Source organism: Eubalaena glacialis, chromosome 16, assembly GCF_028564815.1.
Source record: "Eubalaena glacialis isolate mEubGla1 chromosome 16, mEubGla1.1.hap2.+ XY, whole genome shotgun sequence".
Lineage (NCBI taxonomy): Eukaryota > Metazoa > Chordata > Mammalia > Artiodactyla > Balaenidae > Eubalaena > Eubalaena glacialis.
The window spans coordinates 84,078,326-84,096,857 of record NC_083731.1 but is presented as its reverse complement, the minus strand read 5'-3'; the positions used below and the strand labels follow the sequence as shown (position 1 = coordinate 84,096,857).

Genomic DNA, 18,532 nt, shown 5'->3' with positions numbered 1-18,532 from the left:
CATGTTCACTGAATGATAAATTTCATATAAGAGAATAATGCCAGGCACAAGAGGATTTGATAAAAGGGCATTTGAACTCTACAAATGATACAAAATATTCCCCTTCTTAAGAAACTTTAATAAATTGTTAAATAAAAGGCTCTGTGTGGAAGATTTTATGTTCAGTTCAACTTCCACTACACATTTCAGTGACTAGATTATTCTGGCAGTATGTCAGCAGGAGGCTGAACATTAGATAATTCCATGTGAAATATTTCTAGTGGCCGAGCCATCGCCATCCCCCCCAAAATGTCCTACAACCCCCAGCGATTCTCTGAGTCCTAGGGTGGGACGGGTGAGCCTGCGCTGTGATTCAGAAGCTAAGACTCACTGTTCTGAAGGTGCCTGGTGTCCCTTTTCTTGTTGAGGTTTCGATCAAACACGTGCTTACTTTATTTTTCTATTGAGGTAACATTGACTTATAACATATAGGTTTCATGTGTGCACCATTATATTTCTACTTCTGTATACCCTACAACATGCTTACCACCAAAATTTTCGTTTCCATCCATCATCATACAGTTGATCCCTTTTACCCATTTCACCCTCCCACCGCCAGCCCCCAACCCGGAGCCCTTCTCCTATGGGAACCGCTGTTCTCTGTATCTATGTGTTTGTTTCTTTGGTTTAGTTTTTTCATTTATTTTGGCTTGGTGGGTATTTGTTTTTTATAATTTCATATATGAGTGAAATCATACAGTATTTTTCTTTGTCTGACTTATTTCACTTAGCATAATCCCCTTGAGGTATATCCATGTTGTCTCAAATGGCAAGATTTTATCTTTTTTATGGCTGGGTAGTATTATATTGTGTGTGTGTAGGTATGTGTTTATGTAGCACATCTTCTTTGTCCATTCATCCACTGATGGGCACTTAGGTTGTTTCCATATCTTGGCTATTGTGAATAGTGCTGCAGTGAACATGGGGGTGCAGGTATCTTTTTGGATTAGTGTTTTTGTTTTCTTTGGACAAATACCCAGAAGTGGAGTTGCTGGATCAAATGGTAGTTCTATCGTTAATTTTTTGAGGAATCTCCATACTATTTTCCATAGTAGCTGCCTCGATTTCCACTCCCACCAACAGTGCCTGACGGCTCCCTTTTCTCCACTTCCTCCCCAACACTTGTGACCTCTTGTCTTATTGATAACAGCCATTCTGACAGTTGTGAGGTGATGTCTCATGGTTTTAATTTGCATTTCCCTAATAATTTAGTGATGTTGGACATCTTTTCATGTGCCTGTTGGCCATCTATATGTCTTATTTGGAAAAATGTCAATTCAGATCCTCTGCCCATTTTTTAATATGGTTGTCTGGGTTTTTGTTGTTAAGTTGTATGAGCTCTTTATATATTTTGGATATTAACCCATTATCAGATATATTATTTGCAAATATCTTCTCCCATTTGGCAGGGGTCCCCTGATTTTGTTGATGGTTTCCTTTGCTATACAGAAGCTTTTTAGTTTTCTATAATCCCGCTTGTTTATGTTTGCTTTTGCTTCCTTTGCCTGAAGAGACACATCTAGAAAGATATTGCTAAGACCAGTGCCAAAGAGTGTACTGCCTATGTTTTCTTCTAGGAGGTTTATGGTTTCAGGTCTTACATTCAAGTCTTTAATCCATTTTGAGTTAATTTTTGTGTACTGTGTGAGATAGTGGTCGTTTCATTTTTCTGCATATGGCTGTCCTGTGCTTACTTTTTAATCTGAAATTCAGGATACAGTGTACATCCTTTCAGCAGAGTTTCATCATTTTTATTCTGTTTGTGTGGATCAAATGCATTCTCCTAGCCCTGTTTAAAACTATTTAAAACCTTGTACGGGACCTTCAAATAACTATAGGGCATAGGTTCTCTGTTAGGAAATTGCACGTTCTTTACTTTTCCTTCCTAAATACACTTTTCTTTAGAAACCAAACAAATCTTACCCATTTTAAACAGACTTTCAGAGGGAGGAGAGCAGCCATCTCTTACTCTAAGGGGTTGAATAAAACTCCTGAATATTTTAACACTAAAGCCATTTTAATAATGTTATCATTTTGATGCAGGCCCTATCTAAATAGAATGTTATGACTATCCTTTTAAAATGATGAAAACAAAAAAATTTAATCTTTCACTAAAATTCTGTATACTTCTTCCAGCTGTCATTGCCTGTTTTCCACAGTAGATGGTCATGTTCCTAACTGGATAGTTTTATCCCCAACAAGCGGTAATCTCAGTATATTCAGGCTCTCTATTTAATTTAGTAGATTAGTCCTTGTAGCTGTACCCAGAGGTACATTTAGAAGATTTATCCTTCAATAGGAATAGATGGTGGTGTCATTGTCTTTAAGAGATTATGAATGTATAAACCATAATAGGTTTGAAAAGATATAGAGGAGAAAATTAGGCCACAACCATTCCGGGCATTTAAATCTGACGCAAATCCCAGTATGCCCTATCTTCAGAGCAGTCCATTGTAAACAAGCTGTCCTATAGACACAGAGCCTGTTCTGCATTGAATAGGAAACTGAAATGATCAATAAATATCTGCCTTTGCAGTAAACTGGACTCTAACGCAAGGTCCTCTTAGTTTGATGAGGCCTCAGCTTTTCAGACAAAAAGCTTCATGAGTTTCAAAGTGATTCTCTGTCTCCATACTTCTCACCCATCTACCTTCATCCCAAGCCTCTTCTTCTCAAGGTAAAGTCAGCTGGGTTTCAGGGAGCCCTGAATACACCTCCTGGACCAGTGGTGCACATGTGCATTTTTGCTCTCGTCTCCCCTGGGTCACTCACACTGTTTCTCATCCTCTGTGAGTTACAGAATAAATGCTGACCATACGCATCTGCAGCTCCACATCCACACAAGCAGATTGTGTGTGCGTGAGCACATGTGTAAAATCTTCAGAGAAGTGAGGCTGCTCTTGGCTTTCGTGGAGCCCCTGGCGTGGGGATTGGAGTGAAAGACTTCCCTGCGGTGACTAAAGGGCGCTCTTTCCCACATCTGGTCCCAGAGAAATGCTTTTCAAGGCCACTCACTAGGAGTCGGGTCAGGTTCCAAAGCAGGTGGCAGTGGTAGGATGGTCGGCAATGGCACACGGCAAGGGGGTCCATCCATTTTTCATGAACTTGTATGCTTCCACAGGTTCAACCTTTGGGACTGAAGACCAGCCGGCCCTGAAGGCAACTCTGCCTTCCAAAGACACACCCAAAGGGGCTGCCCGGGCGGCCCCTCCAGCATCCTCCAGTGTGACAACACCTCGCAGGAGTTTGCTTCCGGCGCCAAAATCCACGACCACACCGGCCGGTAAGACTTGCGCTGTGGAGAAGCTCCGCAGTGGAGAGCCTCTTCTTCATTAAAGTCTTTTGAAAGTCCTTGGATAAATCAGTTGTTTAGATGGGATGACAGATGAATTTCAGATGGCATTTAAAATTAATAATAATACTACCACAATTTTCAAGGCACTTTCATATATTCCTATGTTTAAATTCTCACAACTCCCTCTCACTCCTCCCTGTGACTGGTAACCCATCAGATCACACAGTTTCCATTGCAAAAAAAAAAAGGGATCAAGCTGTTTTAGGCAAATTTGGTTCAGGGAAGCAGGCGCTGATGAAATCGTTGGAAGGCCAGTAGGAGCGAGCTGCAGACTGTGCCCCCGGGAGTGAGTCCCTGATCCCTGGGGGAAACTGCTGCCTCTACAGGGATTCAGGGGCTCCACCCCCCCGCTGGTCCCAGGCCCGCACCACCCACGCTGGGATGCAGGGGTCAGCAGCTACCGCAGAAAGGCTCCCTCCCGAGCTCACGCCGTGCCTGCTCTATCCAGACCAGCAAAGCCGATGCCCCGAGCCCTGCACCTCCGCAGCCAGGAAACTAGTGAGGGACACACGGAATTCAGCTGACGCAAAGGTGTGACAAATGAAGGTGCTGGTCAGCAGCCGAAGCAACCCGGTGCGGCCCCCGCCCCGCCTTCTCCTCCCAGATCTCAAACGTGCACGTTTGCCCGCGGGATGTCCAAGCGCGCGGCATGTGGCTTAGCTTTCCATCTTCTGCGCTGTAGGAAGACACACTAAGAGGAAGGAAGCCTGGATGTTGAGCGTGAATCCACAGTAGATGGCTCACCCCTATGGCTATTCATTACTCCAGGTTATTCTTCTGTGCTCTTATACTCATGCACCAATGCATATACGTATACACACAGATGGGCTTGCATGAGTTCCTAAAAGTAAGATTGGATTGTACCCATTTTTCTACATGTTACTTTCCTTATTCAAAGTATGTTATAGAGCTGCCCTCAAGTCAGTGTATGGCTCATTTTTCAAAGGCTGCCTGGTGTGGATATACCATGATCTATTGAACCATTCCCCCACTGGTGGACATTCACTTTGTAACTGGTGTTTGCCGCTATAAACAATGCTGCAGTACATGTCCTTGGTGGCATTCTTTCTACGGGATTGATCCCCAGCAGTGGGATGGCTGTGTTTGATGCATTAATAGATATGATTAGATTCCTTTTCAAAGAGGCTGCAGTGCTTCACATTTCCACCCATATCCCTGCTAAGAATAGATAGCATTTTTAAAATTTTTTGTCCATTTGGTGGGAGTAAAATACTATCTCATTGTTATTTTAAATTTGCATTTCCCTGACCACTTGCCCTTCAATGGAGTACCACCTTGTAATCCCCTTTGGTAAGACTTAAATTGACTTGTTTGGTTTTGTTCTTCCTCAGTGGAGGGAAAGCTCCTGGGGACGGTGTCTTGTCCGTTTTATTTAGCGCAGTATCCCCGCTGCTGCAGTGTCCCCAGTGACTGGCACGCAGTGGCTACTTAGCATCTATTTGTTAATGGTTGGATTCATCAATGAATCAATGAATGAATGTCACATGGCCTTTGGCTCTTGGTTCCAGTTTAACAGTTTGGCCTTGGTTTAAATAGAAAATAACTAGACAAGCCTACACTGAGTTAAAATACAGTTGTTGAATCAATCCTATAGACCAGTGTTTGTCAAATTTTAGTGCATCAGAATCACCTGAAGTGGTTGTTGAAACACTGATTACTGGGCCTCATCCTAGCATCTCATTCAGTAGGTCTGTGGTGGGGCCTGAGAATTTGCATTTCTAATGATTCCCAGGTGGTGCTGGCGATCCTGCTGGTCTAGAGATAACGCTTGTGAAACTACTGTTACAGAAAAATGGACTAGGAATTTGAACAGACAGTTCTTAGAAAAAAATGCACATAGCTCCTAGCCATATGAAAAGATAATCAGCATCGCTCGTAATAAGAAAAGCATAAAGTAAAACTACAGTAGACTATAGTATCTTACCTATGAGGTGGGCAAACATCCAGATGTTTGAAAACATACACTATCATGAATCTGCAGGAAAAGAGGCATTTTCGTACGTGTACTGGCTGGAATATAAAATAGCTCAACTCCTATGAAAGGAAATGGGCAATATCTAATAATAAAATCACACGTGCATTTTTTCTTTGACTTAGCAGTCCCACCTCCAGAAATCTTTCCCAAAGGTAGACTGGCAAAAGCAGAATGCACCAAGTGATTCATTGCAGCGCTATTTGAAATGGCAAAATACTGAAACAACTCAGCTGTCCATCCATAGGGGACCAGCTGAATGGATTGTCATACATCCATGGGATGCAGTACTATACAGCTGTTACATGGGTGGGGAAATCTCTCTATATGTTACTAGAAGGTGGTTTTCAGGATACATCATTAAGTGATGAAAGCAAGATAGACCTAACCTTTTATCTAAACAACAGGGAAATCATATGTATAGTTAAATACATACTTGCTTAAATTAAGAAAAAGCAATAGAAGAATAACCTTTGAAATTTTAAGAAATCTTTAAGGGAAAAGAAGGAATAGGATGGAATGGGGACAGAAGCTAGACTTTGAGTACACCTCCTTGTGTAGATTTGACCTGGAAGTTACATAAATATTTTACACAATGGTAAATTAACATTGAATTTTAAAAGGTGATAGCTAAAAATCAAAAGCATGATTAAACAAATGAAAGTAATTGCATGGCCTGTTGGTGGCATAAACACACAGAGAAGACTTATTCCAAGTGACTTTAAAGTATTTGTTTTATTTATTTATTTATGGCTGTGTTGGGTCTTCGTTTCTGTGCGAGGACTTTCTCTAGTTGTGGCAAGCGGGGACCGCTCTTCATCGCGGTGCGCGGGCCTCTCACTATCGCGGCCTCTCTTGTTGCGGAGCACAGGCTCCAGACGCGCAGGCTCAGTGGTTGTGGCGCACGGGCCCAGCTGCTCCACGGCACGTGGGATCTTCCCAGACCAGGGCCCGAACCCGTGTCCCCTGCATTGGCAGGCAGATTCTCAACCACTGCGCCGCCAGGGAAGCCCCCAAGTGACTTTAAAACAGTAATTTGGTTGTTCCTCCCTAATAGTATATACTCTATGTTCAAAAAGAATTGCAAAAAAAATCTTAAACTGTTTTTAGTAATTACATTATTGGTGATAGTGTGGCTATTGCGATTCCAGATCTGCTGTTATTCTGAATGTGTGTATTATGGGATAAATGGGATACGGGCATTATGGGATAAAGTATGAACTCATCTGAAGTTTATCTTTAAAAAGTATTGCCAGCTCTGTCCACTGAAAAGTTATGAACAGTGACTAGACCAATAGCATTGAGCATCCCCAGTGCCCAGACTGTGATCTCTGAATACATTTTGCATTAACAGGAGATAAGGGTCTTTGAAGAAATGGCTGGTTCCAGGTCTAGGGCAGGAACTGTAGACCCCAGAACAGACAGCCAAGAGGAATTCAAAGACTACTAGGATTCTATCAACTCAAGAGTCAGACTGAATAAGCTCCTGCTGGTGAAAAGAAAGAAAGAAAGAAAGAAGGAAGGGAGGAAGGGAGGGAGGAAGGAAGGAAGAAAGAAAGAAAAGGAAGGAAGGAAGGAAGAAAAGAGAAAGAAAGAAAGAAAGGAAAGAAAGAAAGAAAGAAAGAGAAAGAAAGGAGGGAGGGAGGAAGGAAGGAAGGAAAGAGGGAGGGAAGGAAGGAAGAGATTGAATATCAGTAGGATTCATAACTGCAGTAGAATAATATTCATCGAATCAAAATATATGTGTATCCATGAGGTCATAATGATACAAAATAAAATAAAAACTAGTCACTTTGGATGATGCTAAGAAACTTTTTTTGAAATTTGGTAAAGAAAGAAAAGAATAAAATATTTTAGCCCCTTCTCCTATTCAGTCTGTATCTCATGATAACCAAATAGTTGGGGAGGGGAAGTTTCTCTTTTAGTGTTTAAAAGCATTCTAGTTAATAAATAAAATATGATAGAATATCACCTTTTCAAAGCTTTAGTGAATCAGTAGATAAAAGGCAATGATCATCAGTGGAAAGGGAAAACCAGACGTTACAAACTAATACTGATATACAACATTACATGTGAATTAGTCTTGGGGGAAAAATGAATCCGCTCTAGCCTTTAGATTTACTAATTTACTAGAAATAGAAAGGACAAAGAAGCATATTAAATAACACCATGGGAATAAAATCAACCAACCAGACTGAAAAACTCTATAAAACAAACCATCCAATTTACTCAACAGTAAATTGAAACAAACAGAAACAGAAACAACAAAATAACAATTTACTCAACAGTAAATTGAAACAAACAGAAACAACAACAAAAATTGTAAAAAAAAAAAAAAAAAGGCAGATAAACATTCTGGGAGGAGGACAAAGGATATAGAGGGGGAATCTGTAGATTATAAAAAACTTAGACTTATCATCCAGTTGCAAAGTATGGATCTTGTTTTGTATCCCAATTCAAACAAACACACCAAAAAAAAGTTTTTTTTGAGGATAACTGAGGAAATGTGAACCAACATTGGCTCTTAGATGACATTAAGAAACTATTATTGCTATTAATCTGAGTATGATGGTAGTATTTGTGGTTATGTTTTTGTTTCTGTTTAATCGAAGTATAGTTGATTTACAATGTTGTGTTAATTTCAGGTGTACAGCAAAGTGATTCATTTGTACATATACCTATATTCTATTCTTCTTCAGATTTTTTTCCTTTATAGGTTATTACAAAATATTGAGTAGAGTTCCCTGTGCTATACAGTAGGTCCTTGTTGGTTGTCTGTTTTATATATAGTAGTGTGTATATGCTAATCCCGAACTCCTCATTTATCCCTCCCTGTGGGTATGTTTTTTTAAAAAGCCGTCTTTTAGAAGTGCACAAATATGAAGTGATATGCTTTCTGGGATTTGCTTCAGAATAACCCAGGATGGTGGCAAGTGGAGTCAACATGTTACAGAAGATGAAACATGGGTATTGCTTGTTGTTGAAGTTGCGTGATAGAATACATAGTTAACTAGACTAGTCTCTCTGCTTCAGTACATGTTTAAAGTGTTCCATTGAAAACTGTGCAGAGAGAGCGGCTGTTTTAGCTGTTTTAGTGGAGGTAGAGCTAAATGGAAATAAGGTATTTCAGGTGTGAAGAATAGAGGGCAAGGCAGCAACAGTGTTTAAGATCATAAAAATTTCATTATTTTTTCAAATACTTCTGCTCTGTAGAGGATTTTGGAAAGCCATGTGATCTTGATAACAAAAATTTTCTTCCACTTTGTATTACTTTATAAAACACTTTAATGTGCTAAATATGATTTGGTCCTCACAAAAACCTAGAGTGGTAGGCAAGGAAAGTATTATTTTGCAGATGGGAAATCAAGATTCAGAGGTGAAATGACTCGCCCCAAGTCATGTGGTGGCATCAGGAAATCACATATGTTGTGTATGTGTCCTGTGCTTTTTCCACAATAATATAAATATCCAGCTGTGGCGTGTAAGAATTCCATCTGTGGTCCCCCATTACCATTAGATTTCACATGTGTGAACTGGGGATGGTGGTAAACAGAAATGGTACACAGGATTTCTTGCCTCAGGCCAGGCTCTCCTTGAGACGACTTGGTTAGAATTCGGTTGGTGATGCCATGAAAATTAGATGTTAACCAGAGGGAGGAGAGGGGAAGGAATGATACTGTGTGAGGAGGGATAGGGCCTTCATGGGGGGTAAGGATGTTCCCAGCAGAGAAGGGGTCACCATGATGTTACCAGTTTCCACGCCGAGCGCTCAGAAAGTACTTGTGACTTGGGCAGGTTGTTACATAATGAAGCAATAGACCAGTTCCTGAGGACAAGTGAGAGTCCTGCCTTTTCCCGTGTCCTAGAACAGGCTCCAGCAGATGCTCGGAGACTCCCACCTGTTTCACATCCCTTATGCAACTGCCCTGAGGTCGGCTTCTTAGGCTCTGATGGCAAATTACACAGGCCTCGCCTGGTAGAAACAGTTGGCAGCTGCCCCCAGTCACGTCTCTCTTTTCCTTCTCTCTCTCCCAGTTTTTCCTCTCTGTAACTGTGAACTCTGCCAGCCTTGCTCTGTTACTTGCAGCCTCCTTCTCCAGGGTCTGCAGTGGGTGGGAGTGCGGGGCAGAGGGGGCAGCCCCAGACTCTGGAGGACTGGGTGAGACAGGCAGTGGACAGAGCTCCCGAGGCTTTAGTCCAGGTCTGCTCGGAAACCTATTTCAATGATGCCCCAAGGCTCTGTGTTTGATTTTTCCAAAGACATAAAACTTCTTAGACATTTTCCCATTATTGACATAAGGAGGAGGTGCTAGGGTGTTTGTTTTTTTTAAGATTTATTTTTTGGATGTGGACCATTTTTAAAGCCTTTATTGAATTTGTTACAATATTGCTTCTGTTTTTTATGTTTTGGTTTTTTGGCGGCGAGACATGTGGGATCTTAGCCCTCCGACCGGGGATTGAAGCTACACCCCCTGCATTGGAAGGCACTGGACTGCCAGGGATGTCCCAAGGGTGTTTTAGAACGAGGATTAAGCACCACCATTTACTAGACAGAGGACCCCAGACCAGCTGCTGTGTAGACTATGGCTGTGACCCCTGTGACATGTCGTTATCAGGGGAAGGCACAGATTGGGAAAATGAAGCAGAAATCTCCCTTGAGAGATTTCAGGACGTTCTCTTCTAACTTTCATCCCACTCCAACACCTAATTTAACAACAATTATAAAATTGTGGTTAAAAGATAAATTTTATTACTGAATTTTAGGTTTGCATTTATTCCACTGGTATGAATTTTTCATTTAAATAAAATCTAGTTCCTAATACCAAATCAGCTTTCACATCGCCTTGTTCTGTCATCAAGCTAATTAAAAAGCAGAAGGCAGGCATGCAAATTACAGTTAACTTCCAAATAATTGTATTTCTTGGGACTGTGAGGTGTTTGGGTTATTTTAATTACTTAGGGAACACCAACCCTTGTTTTAACACCAACCCTTGTTTTAACGCAAATGTTGGAAACATTTCTAAACTGCGATGCTTTGCTTCTTTCCCTTGGTGATTGCAGGCGACTTGCATTCAAGAATAATTAGAACAGTCCTTAACCTTGAGGGGCTCAAAATAAGGTAAACAGATTTGTACACTGATAATTAGAGTGAGAGCAAGAGATCTGTAATCTTATCAGCTGACTGCCAGTTAATTCTAGCAGACCAGGAATTCATAGTAAGATGGATTAAGAAACAAATGACCTGAAGAAGTTTAAATATAATAGGCTTTTAAAATTATTTAATCACTTTCTATTTATTATTTGTTTAATCATTTTCTAATTTATGTATTATGTTATCACTTTCTGATTTCAGAAAAGATACAAGGCAACATGTAGTAACGGGCACAGAATAACAGAGATAAAAAGATAAAAATCCAAATAATAATAAAAAACTGGGCTCAGAGCTTCCTGACTGCAAGGGCAAAAGAAGAAACACAATCAGGAAAAAAAAAAGTGTGCCACTTTATCAGAAGAGAGAAACTTATTTTTTAGCACAAATGTGTAAAATTTTAACTCTGTGAATTAAAAAAAATTATGTTGAACAACATAATGGACAATAATTTTAATTGTATAGTTTAAACATATCTTTTCTGATAGGAAAATACTTAGATAATATTTAAAAATTTTGGAATAGGGAAGGCCTTTCTAAACATGATGTGAAACCTGGAAACCTTTAAAAAATGATAGATTTAACTACATACAAATTTTAAATTGTCTGCAATAAAGGACATCCTAGAGGTAAGAAGGATGATAAACTGAATGACAGTGCTTCAACAAAGTGTTGTTATGAAAATCAATAGAAAAAGTACAATTTCATTTGAAAAATAGGTAAAATATATGAATGGGTGACTTATACAATAGAAGTACAAAGAGGTCAGTGGCCATAAACATATGAAAAGATGTTCGAATTCACTAATGACTAAATACGTTCAGTTTTTTTTAATATACCATCTTTTTCATATTGGATTAGAGAAAATAAAAAGGTTTATTACAGCTGGTGTTGGTAAGAACATGGCAAAAAAACACTCTTGTAGCATTAGTGGGAATGTAAATTGCTACAGTCTTTTGGAGGGCAGTTTGTTAATATCTATGAAAATTTAACTATCCTTAACGTGTAATCCAGTATTTCTACATCTGGGACTCTCTTTTACAAAAATACTTGCTCAAGAAGCAGTGATATATGTATAGGAACATTCTTTGCAACACTGATTATAATACTAAACAATTAGAAACAATCTAAATATCCATCAATATGGAAATATTTAAATAGGTTACAATATATATCCATTCAATAAACTCTTATTTAGTTATTGAAAAGATTGAGCTAGATCGATATGAATTATTTGGAAACTGTCCATAATATATTGTTAAAGCAAGAAAAGCTGCAGAACATGATCCCATTTTTTCAAAACCCAAAATGAAAATAAATCTTTTTTAAATGTATACCTTTTTGTATATTTATAGAAAAAAGGTGGAAAGTATCATTTAAATAGTTATTATCAGTGTGGTGTCCAATTGGAGAAAAATTGTGATTAGGAAAAAGAACTTTCATTTTTAAGTTTTGTGTTCCTTCTATAGTTAGAATTTTCCCAAATGTTTCAGTTTTTACAATGAAATACATTAAAACAACTCAGTAAAAAATAGGATAATAATTTGCTCCCAGAAAAATGCATGAAGAATATAGAAAAAAATGAAACAATAAAAGATCTCATAATCTCAGGCCATGAATAGCTACTAATAATATATATTGGCATATTTCCTTTCACTCTTTTTTCTAAACAGGTATGGATTTTTTTCCCATAATTGAGCTGATGCTTTATAGATACTTCTGTATCTTGCTTTTTCACTTAACATTATATTCTAAGCATTTTCCAATGTCATGATAAACATGTGAAAATTTAACTTTTAGTCCTGTCGTAATAACTTCATATTGATTTACCCCAATTTGTAGGACTGTTTATCCCTTGTTCAGCATTTAGGTTGTTTTCAATGTTTCATTACCACAAAACAAGGAATTGCAATAAGTTTATTTTGCAAAAACGTATTTTGCTGGGGTTGTCCAGACTACCCTCAGGCTTGATGATTTCCCTAGAAGTACTCACAGGACTCAGAAGTTGTTATATTCATCATTACAATTTGTGAAAGTGGAAGAATCCAGAGTAAAAAGCCAAAGGAAGAAAGTTCACGGGGCGAAGTTCGGAGAAAACCAGACACCAGCTCCCAGGAGTCCCCTCCCAGTGGAGTCATACAGGTGTGCTTAATTCCTTCAGCAGCGATACGCAACAGTACATCACCTGAGTCTGGTTGTCCAGGGTTTTTATTATGGGTCAGTTACGTTGGCATATAGCACCTGCTGGACTATCTAGGCAAACTGGTACCATGTGACCCAAGACCTCAGGTAGGCAGAACACTTTCCTCAGTCAGAACATGCCAAAAGCTCAGCTCCCAGGAGCTGGCCAAAGGCCAGTCATGAAAACAAGCCCTTCTTGGGAATGGGCAGGGCTTGAGCAATCCAGTGTGTTTTTATGATGGATTCCTAAAAGCAAAAATATGGAGTCACATTGAAATATGGCTTTACAAATAACGCAGACATATTTTGACTGTAGCTATTTCTTATAGCCATAAATCAACTAAATCAAGGAAACAATATTAAATGAGTTGTTTGGAGAGATATTTTACTGGAGCTAAAGTAGTATAATCTAGGAGTACATCGTTTATGAAATCTAACTCTATAATCGAGAGTTTACAGGACCCTTAGAAGGAAATGATTGGCATGTGTTTTCGGCTGTCCCTCTAAAGTAAGAGTTGTCTTAGTTCAGTTTTTGATGGCAAGTAAGTCAATATTAATTTGTCTTAAGTGTAATAGTCTGTGTTGGATAATTGGAAGGATGCTTAAATGTTTTAGATATCAGGAATATAAATAACAAAACTATTTTGTTCAGGTCTTTTCCTTTTTTCTTTTCTTCTTTTCAAAGATATATTTACTGAGCATTCTCTATGTACCATGCAGTATGCTTGGGGATTTCTATATTCTACCTAATTTAGCTCTAGAGGAAACTGGGGTTTAGAGAAATTAAGTAAACCCCCCTCCCACTCAGGGTCATACAGCTTCTATGTAGCAGAACGTGAATCAACCTAGATCTGTCTGACTTTAAAAGGTATATACCTAACCTTTGTGCTGTGCTGCTTACAGATTCTTACACAGGTGGAGGCCAGTTAATCACATTTTATTGAAGTCACTATCATTGAAAACTACAGCTTAGAGGTTGAATCTTCTTTCTGGGACAATGCTAGTTACTGCACATACAGCGCCCAGATCCCCTATAATAATTCTGTATTCTGTCCACGCCCCTCTTTCCCCAGGTTTCCAGACACAGGTTGAGAACTAATGCACTGTGCTAAGCATGACCCACTGCTATAATATCCTCTTCCTGTAAGTTCATAATGATCATTGCCTCCTTATTCATTTATTTATTTGGCCACACCCCTCGGCCTGTGGGATCTTAGTTCCCCGACCAGGGATTGAACCCGTGCCCCCTGCAGTGGAAGCGCGGAGTCCTAACTACTGGACTGCCAGGGAATTCCCTTTATTTATTTGTTTATTTATTTATTTTTTCATTGCCTTCTTGACATCAGTGTGACGACAAAGGAAACTGCTGTGGATTTAGTGCTAATGGTTTAAAAAAAAGCACTGAACATCTTCCCTGTGGCTGTGTAAAGAGAAGAATTCTAGAAACATAACCTTGGTCTTTCGGTGACTCTTTTTCTCAGAATTGTCCTGAAAAGTTGTTCTGTTGTTCGTATGTCAAATACAAAATCTCACCAGGGTGTTGATCCATATAATTTTACACAAATAATCAGGCTTTACCGATTGACTTTTCTAACTGGTTTTCAGTTGTTGTAGCAAAAGGGAAAATATTTTCAGTTGAAGTATTCATCTGGTGATAGACTACTTCTAGGTCAATATGCCTTCTGATACTGTCATGTTGACATGATGTATAACAGAAAATAAAATTCCTTTATTCAGACTAAGCTGTAGAAGGATTTCCCATGGTTATAGAGAAGATGAACAGCTGATGTCTTATTGTTTGGGTTCCTCTCTCCCTAAGGAAAATATTCTCTGGAAATAATGAGGCTGTTATTTTATGGGCTACAGAAACTCCACTTGTATCATGAAACTTAATTTTACTTCTTGAACAGGGGATTATTATTTCCGCATTAAATTCCACAAGTTTAGGTATTTCTGGGCATACTATAATTCAAAAAGACAAGTAGCTTGTCAGCACCATCAGAATGTGTTTACCAAGCACTTTGAGGTGCAGGCTTCCGGAAACAGCTGCTCTAGCACGTTCTCCCCCGCCTCTCTTCAGTTTGGCCAAGCATCATCTCCCCTCTCTGGGCTCATCTTCAATGAAGAGATTGAGTAAGAGCTTGCTGAAATAAAATATTCTGCTCTAGGAAAGGACAGGACAGGTAAAGGGATCACTTTGCCACTGGAATCCTGGGTCTGGATGGTTTGGGAGGTGGTTCTTACCATAGCATATGCTCTTTTAACATAAACAGCTCTAAGAGCCTATCATTTTTCTGACAGTGAGGGAATCATGGCACCTCACAATGTGGAAGCCCACGTTGACCCGGGAGAGGGACCTGAAGGAGGCAAGTTCAAAGCAATTAGGCTGTGCTGGGCTTTTCAGTACAGATGGTGTTATCACTTGATGTTGGCTGTGTTCTCCCTGAGGCTGGGTCCCCATGGCTAGCCCAACTTTAGCTCATCTGTCATTGTGAACCAACAGGGGAACCTGCAATGGGTTGGGGATAGAGGAGATTAGAGGAGAGTAGAAGTGTTAGAAAGAACTTTTGTGGGAGAAAAATCGATACATTTGAGACCCATTCCTTTGCATGAGGTCATAGAGACAGGAAAATACGGCGGGATGATGGATGGAGTGACTGTCCATTTCATCGTTCAGAGGGTGGCATTCGTGGGTGTCCTGGAAGGCCTGTTTGCTGTTCTTTCTGGCCAGCAGTGGGGAGGTTCCTCGCGGCGGCCAGGAGGCGCTGTGAGTCACACGCTGTGACCCCAGCATCCAGCTCAGTCACCCCGGAGAGTGACGGGCATCCGTTCATTCCACGGATGTTACAGAGCGCCTTCTTTGAGTTGAGCTCCGTGCTGGATGCTTGGGGAAATCATGATGAATGAGACAGAAGGTCTCTGTTGCTACAGAGCCCATGGTGTAACAGGAGAGAGGAACATAAAACTTGTACTTACACACGTAATTATTTAATTACAGTTGTGCTGAGTGCACAGTGGAGGCATATCATACAGACCTACTGTAGTGTGCAAAAAGCACGCAGGCAGAGACCTAACGGGTCAGTCGAAGTTGCCAGGCAGCAATGGTGGGGAACAGCATTTCGTGCAGGTGAACACATGGATTCCCTCTTTGTAAATCTTAGAGGTTCCCAAGCTTCCCTCCCCTTAAACTCTTGGGCTAGGGCTGCTAAAAACTAGACTCCTTATTAATTTTAAAATAAACACCCTCCTTTCCCCTTCTGTCCCTTTTATGGAGAAACTTGCAAGCTGTGAAGTGGTAAAAAGACAGCGTGAAAAAAATGTACAGAAAATTTACAGCTGCTTCATCAGTCTCTGATTTTCCTGGTGAGTCCACCCTGGCCTTAATCATTACACAAACATTGCCCTTTAAGCAGTTCATTGGGACAGTTTGATTTTTTGTGTGTGTGTGGACACTTGAGTTTAAAGCTCTGATACCCTCATCCTCTATTGCCAGTTTAGTGGCCTAGAGGGCTATTTAACAATTATCATTGAAATGCCACAGGATGATCCAAGTAAGGGACAGGATACATTTCCCTTTCTCTGCTCTGCCTTTCAAATTCTTTCATGGAAACAACGGCACGGATAATATTTTGGATAATTTGGGAAGCACTGGGGGACATGCTCACTGTACCAGAGAGAGTTTATAAAATGCCGTGACGCTCCTTGCTGTTAAGCCCCCTGCAGGCTGGTGTGAAACCTTTTATTACGTGGTGGCCCCTCCAAAGTAAGGCACAAAACCCTAGCTCTCACTTAAGAGTATATGCACGTATTGCATCTCAAAGGTTACACACCTGGTATTTTGCCCACTCTGCTTGTCAGCCTCGAAGAGCTATGGGAGCTGGTCCAGAAGTAATTAATGCAAATGGTCCTGGAGAGCCGGTTTTCCATTGTGATTTCTGACATTTATGTGCTTCAGGACTCTGCCTCCTGTACTATTAAATGCATTGTTATGCAAAGTGCTACCATGATGTAGCCCCATCTCTTAGCCTGATGAGCATGGAACTTTTAATTACACGTCAGTGTTTAAAACTTTCCAATTCGTTGCAGATTTATATGTTTTACTAGCTACCTTACACTGATGAAATACCAAATACTAATTACTGTCTTTGGGCAGGGATAGGGGGGAGCTAGAATAAATGCAAATATAATAAGAAAGAGACAAATGCCAGCCATCCCTTTTCTAAGATAAGTGGCAAAGAATAACACATTTCTTGGACATTGCAGAGTCTTCATATTGTCCGTCTTTAATCCATCAATCAGCATATTTGTGTTGAGAACTGCTTTGGGCCCCAAAGCAGCCTCGCTGATAGGAGTCTAAAGCCCATGCTGAAAATGAGAAGCCTGCACACGACCACCAGACGCAGGACCCTGAAATGCAGAGTCCCCCAGCCTAGAAGTAGCTCTGATTGTTGAACAGTCCGCATGGCAGGTAGATGGGGAATGAATGAAAGCCGAATGCCTCACTCATTAAGTATATGCAGCTTTAAGTAATGTGACAGTACCATGCTGTGTATCCGAGCTGGGACAATGGGATAAATATTAAACAGGCCAAACAGATGTGATGGTTCATTGATGAGCAACTATAGTAATAATAATAGCCAGCATGTATTGAGTACTTACTGTACGCTTAGTCATACCCACCGTTTCATTTCATCCTCACTTAAAAACCTTATGATGTGTAGGTACTATTCTTAAGCCTATTTTATAGATTAGGAAACTGTGGATTAGAGAGATCAAGTAGTTTTCCCAGGATAACAAAACGAGGAGATTTACGGGTTGGGTGTAAGCCCCGGCATCCAGCTGCAAAGCCCGTACTTGCACCCGGTGCCGGTGCCGTTTTTTGTAGCCCTGGCAGCGATGGGCCTCTTCACACAGCTGCTGTGACCAACATCACCCAGCAGAGAACCCACCTGCTTGGGCTGCCAGCATGCAGTGCTTCTGTGCCCATGACCTGGGAAAATATAACAACAAGGTTACAGGACCCTTTTCTTATTCATTGACTACATCTTTTTAGGTTTAAAAAAACAAAGACACCTTGGACGTGTTTCTGTCTCCACATGATTTTTGTTCCAATGAGTGGAATAACTTTATTAATAAGCCACTGTTAATTGAGAGTTTCTACCACATAGACTTTGGGTGGCAGAGGAAACAGGGAATGAGCTTTGAAGTTAGACCCACCAATAGCTGGGTGACTTTAATTCAGTTACTTGACTTCTCTAACCTTCGATTCCTTACTGGAAAAAGAAGAATGTGTAATTCTTGTCAACCTGATTCAGTAATGATTTAATACACTAGCACTGCACTTATAATCCATAGGTTCTAAACAAATATTTATAATAATTAAGTTAATATTGTTAATAAGTACCATGTCTGCATGCGTAATAAGTGCCTGGCATTATGCTAAGCATTTTTAATATTTGCCTGGTGCAATTGGAGATCGTGGAGGGCTAGAGACCAGGAAGGTGGGACTCGAGCAAACCCTCACGTCTCATACCCCACCCTGCTGCCCCTGAACGTGCTGTACCTTTGCACATGATCCCATGCCTGTTGTGTCCGATCCTTCTTGGTGATTGTCCTGCATAGTTCACACCTCAGCTCAAACATAACATTCTTCAGTGAAGCCCTACCTGACTCTTCCTCTGAGCTCCCTGAGGAATCTTTATCCAGACCTCTGGGCTGGCTCTTGCTTCATTATCTTGTCACTACTTATTTACATGTCCCACTAGTTGGTGAATTTCTGGACATAAGGATTTTGTCTTTCACCTTGGACTCTCCA

General features: G+C 40.3%; 1 protein-coding gene across 1 annotated transcript in view; it reads left to right on the top strand.

Annotated features, from left to right (window-relative positions):
- MTUS2 (microtubule associated scaffold protein 2) overlaps nt 1-18,532 on the top strand; it is a 318,132-nt gene that overhangs the window by 149,451 nt on the left and 150,149 nt on the right. Inside the window, exon 4 of the mRNA XM_061170836.1 lies at nt 3,161-3,322. Coding sequence (XP_061026819.1) covers nt 3,161-3,322 — 162 coding nt within the window. The remainder of the gene's footprint in view (nt 1-3,160; nt 3,323-18,532) is intronic.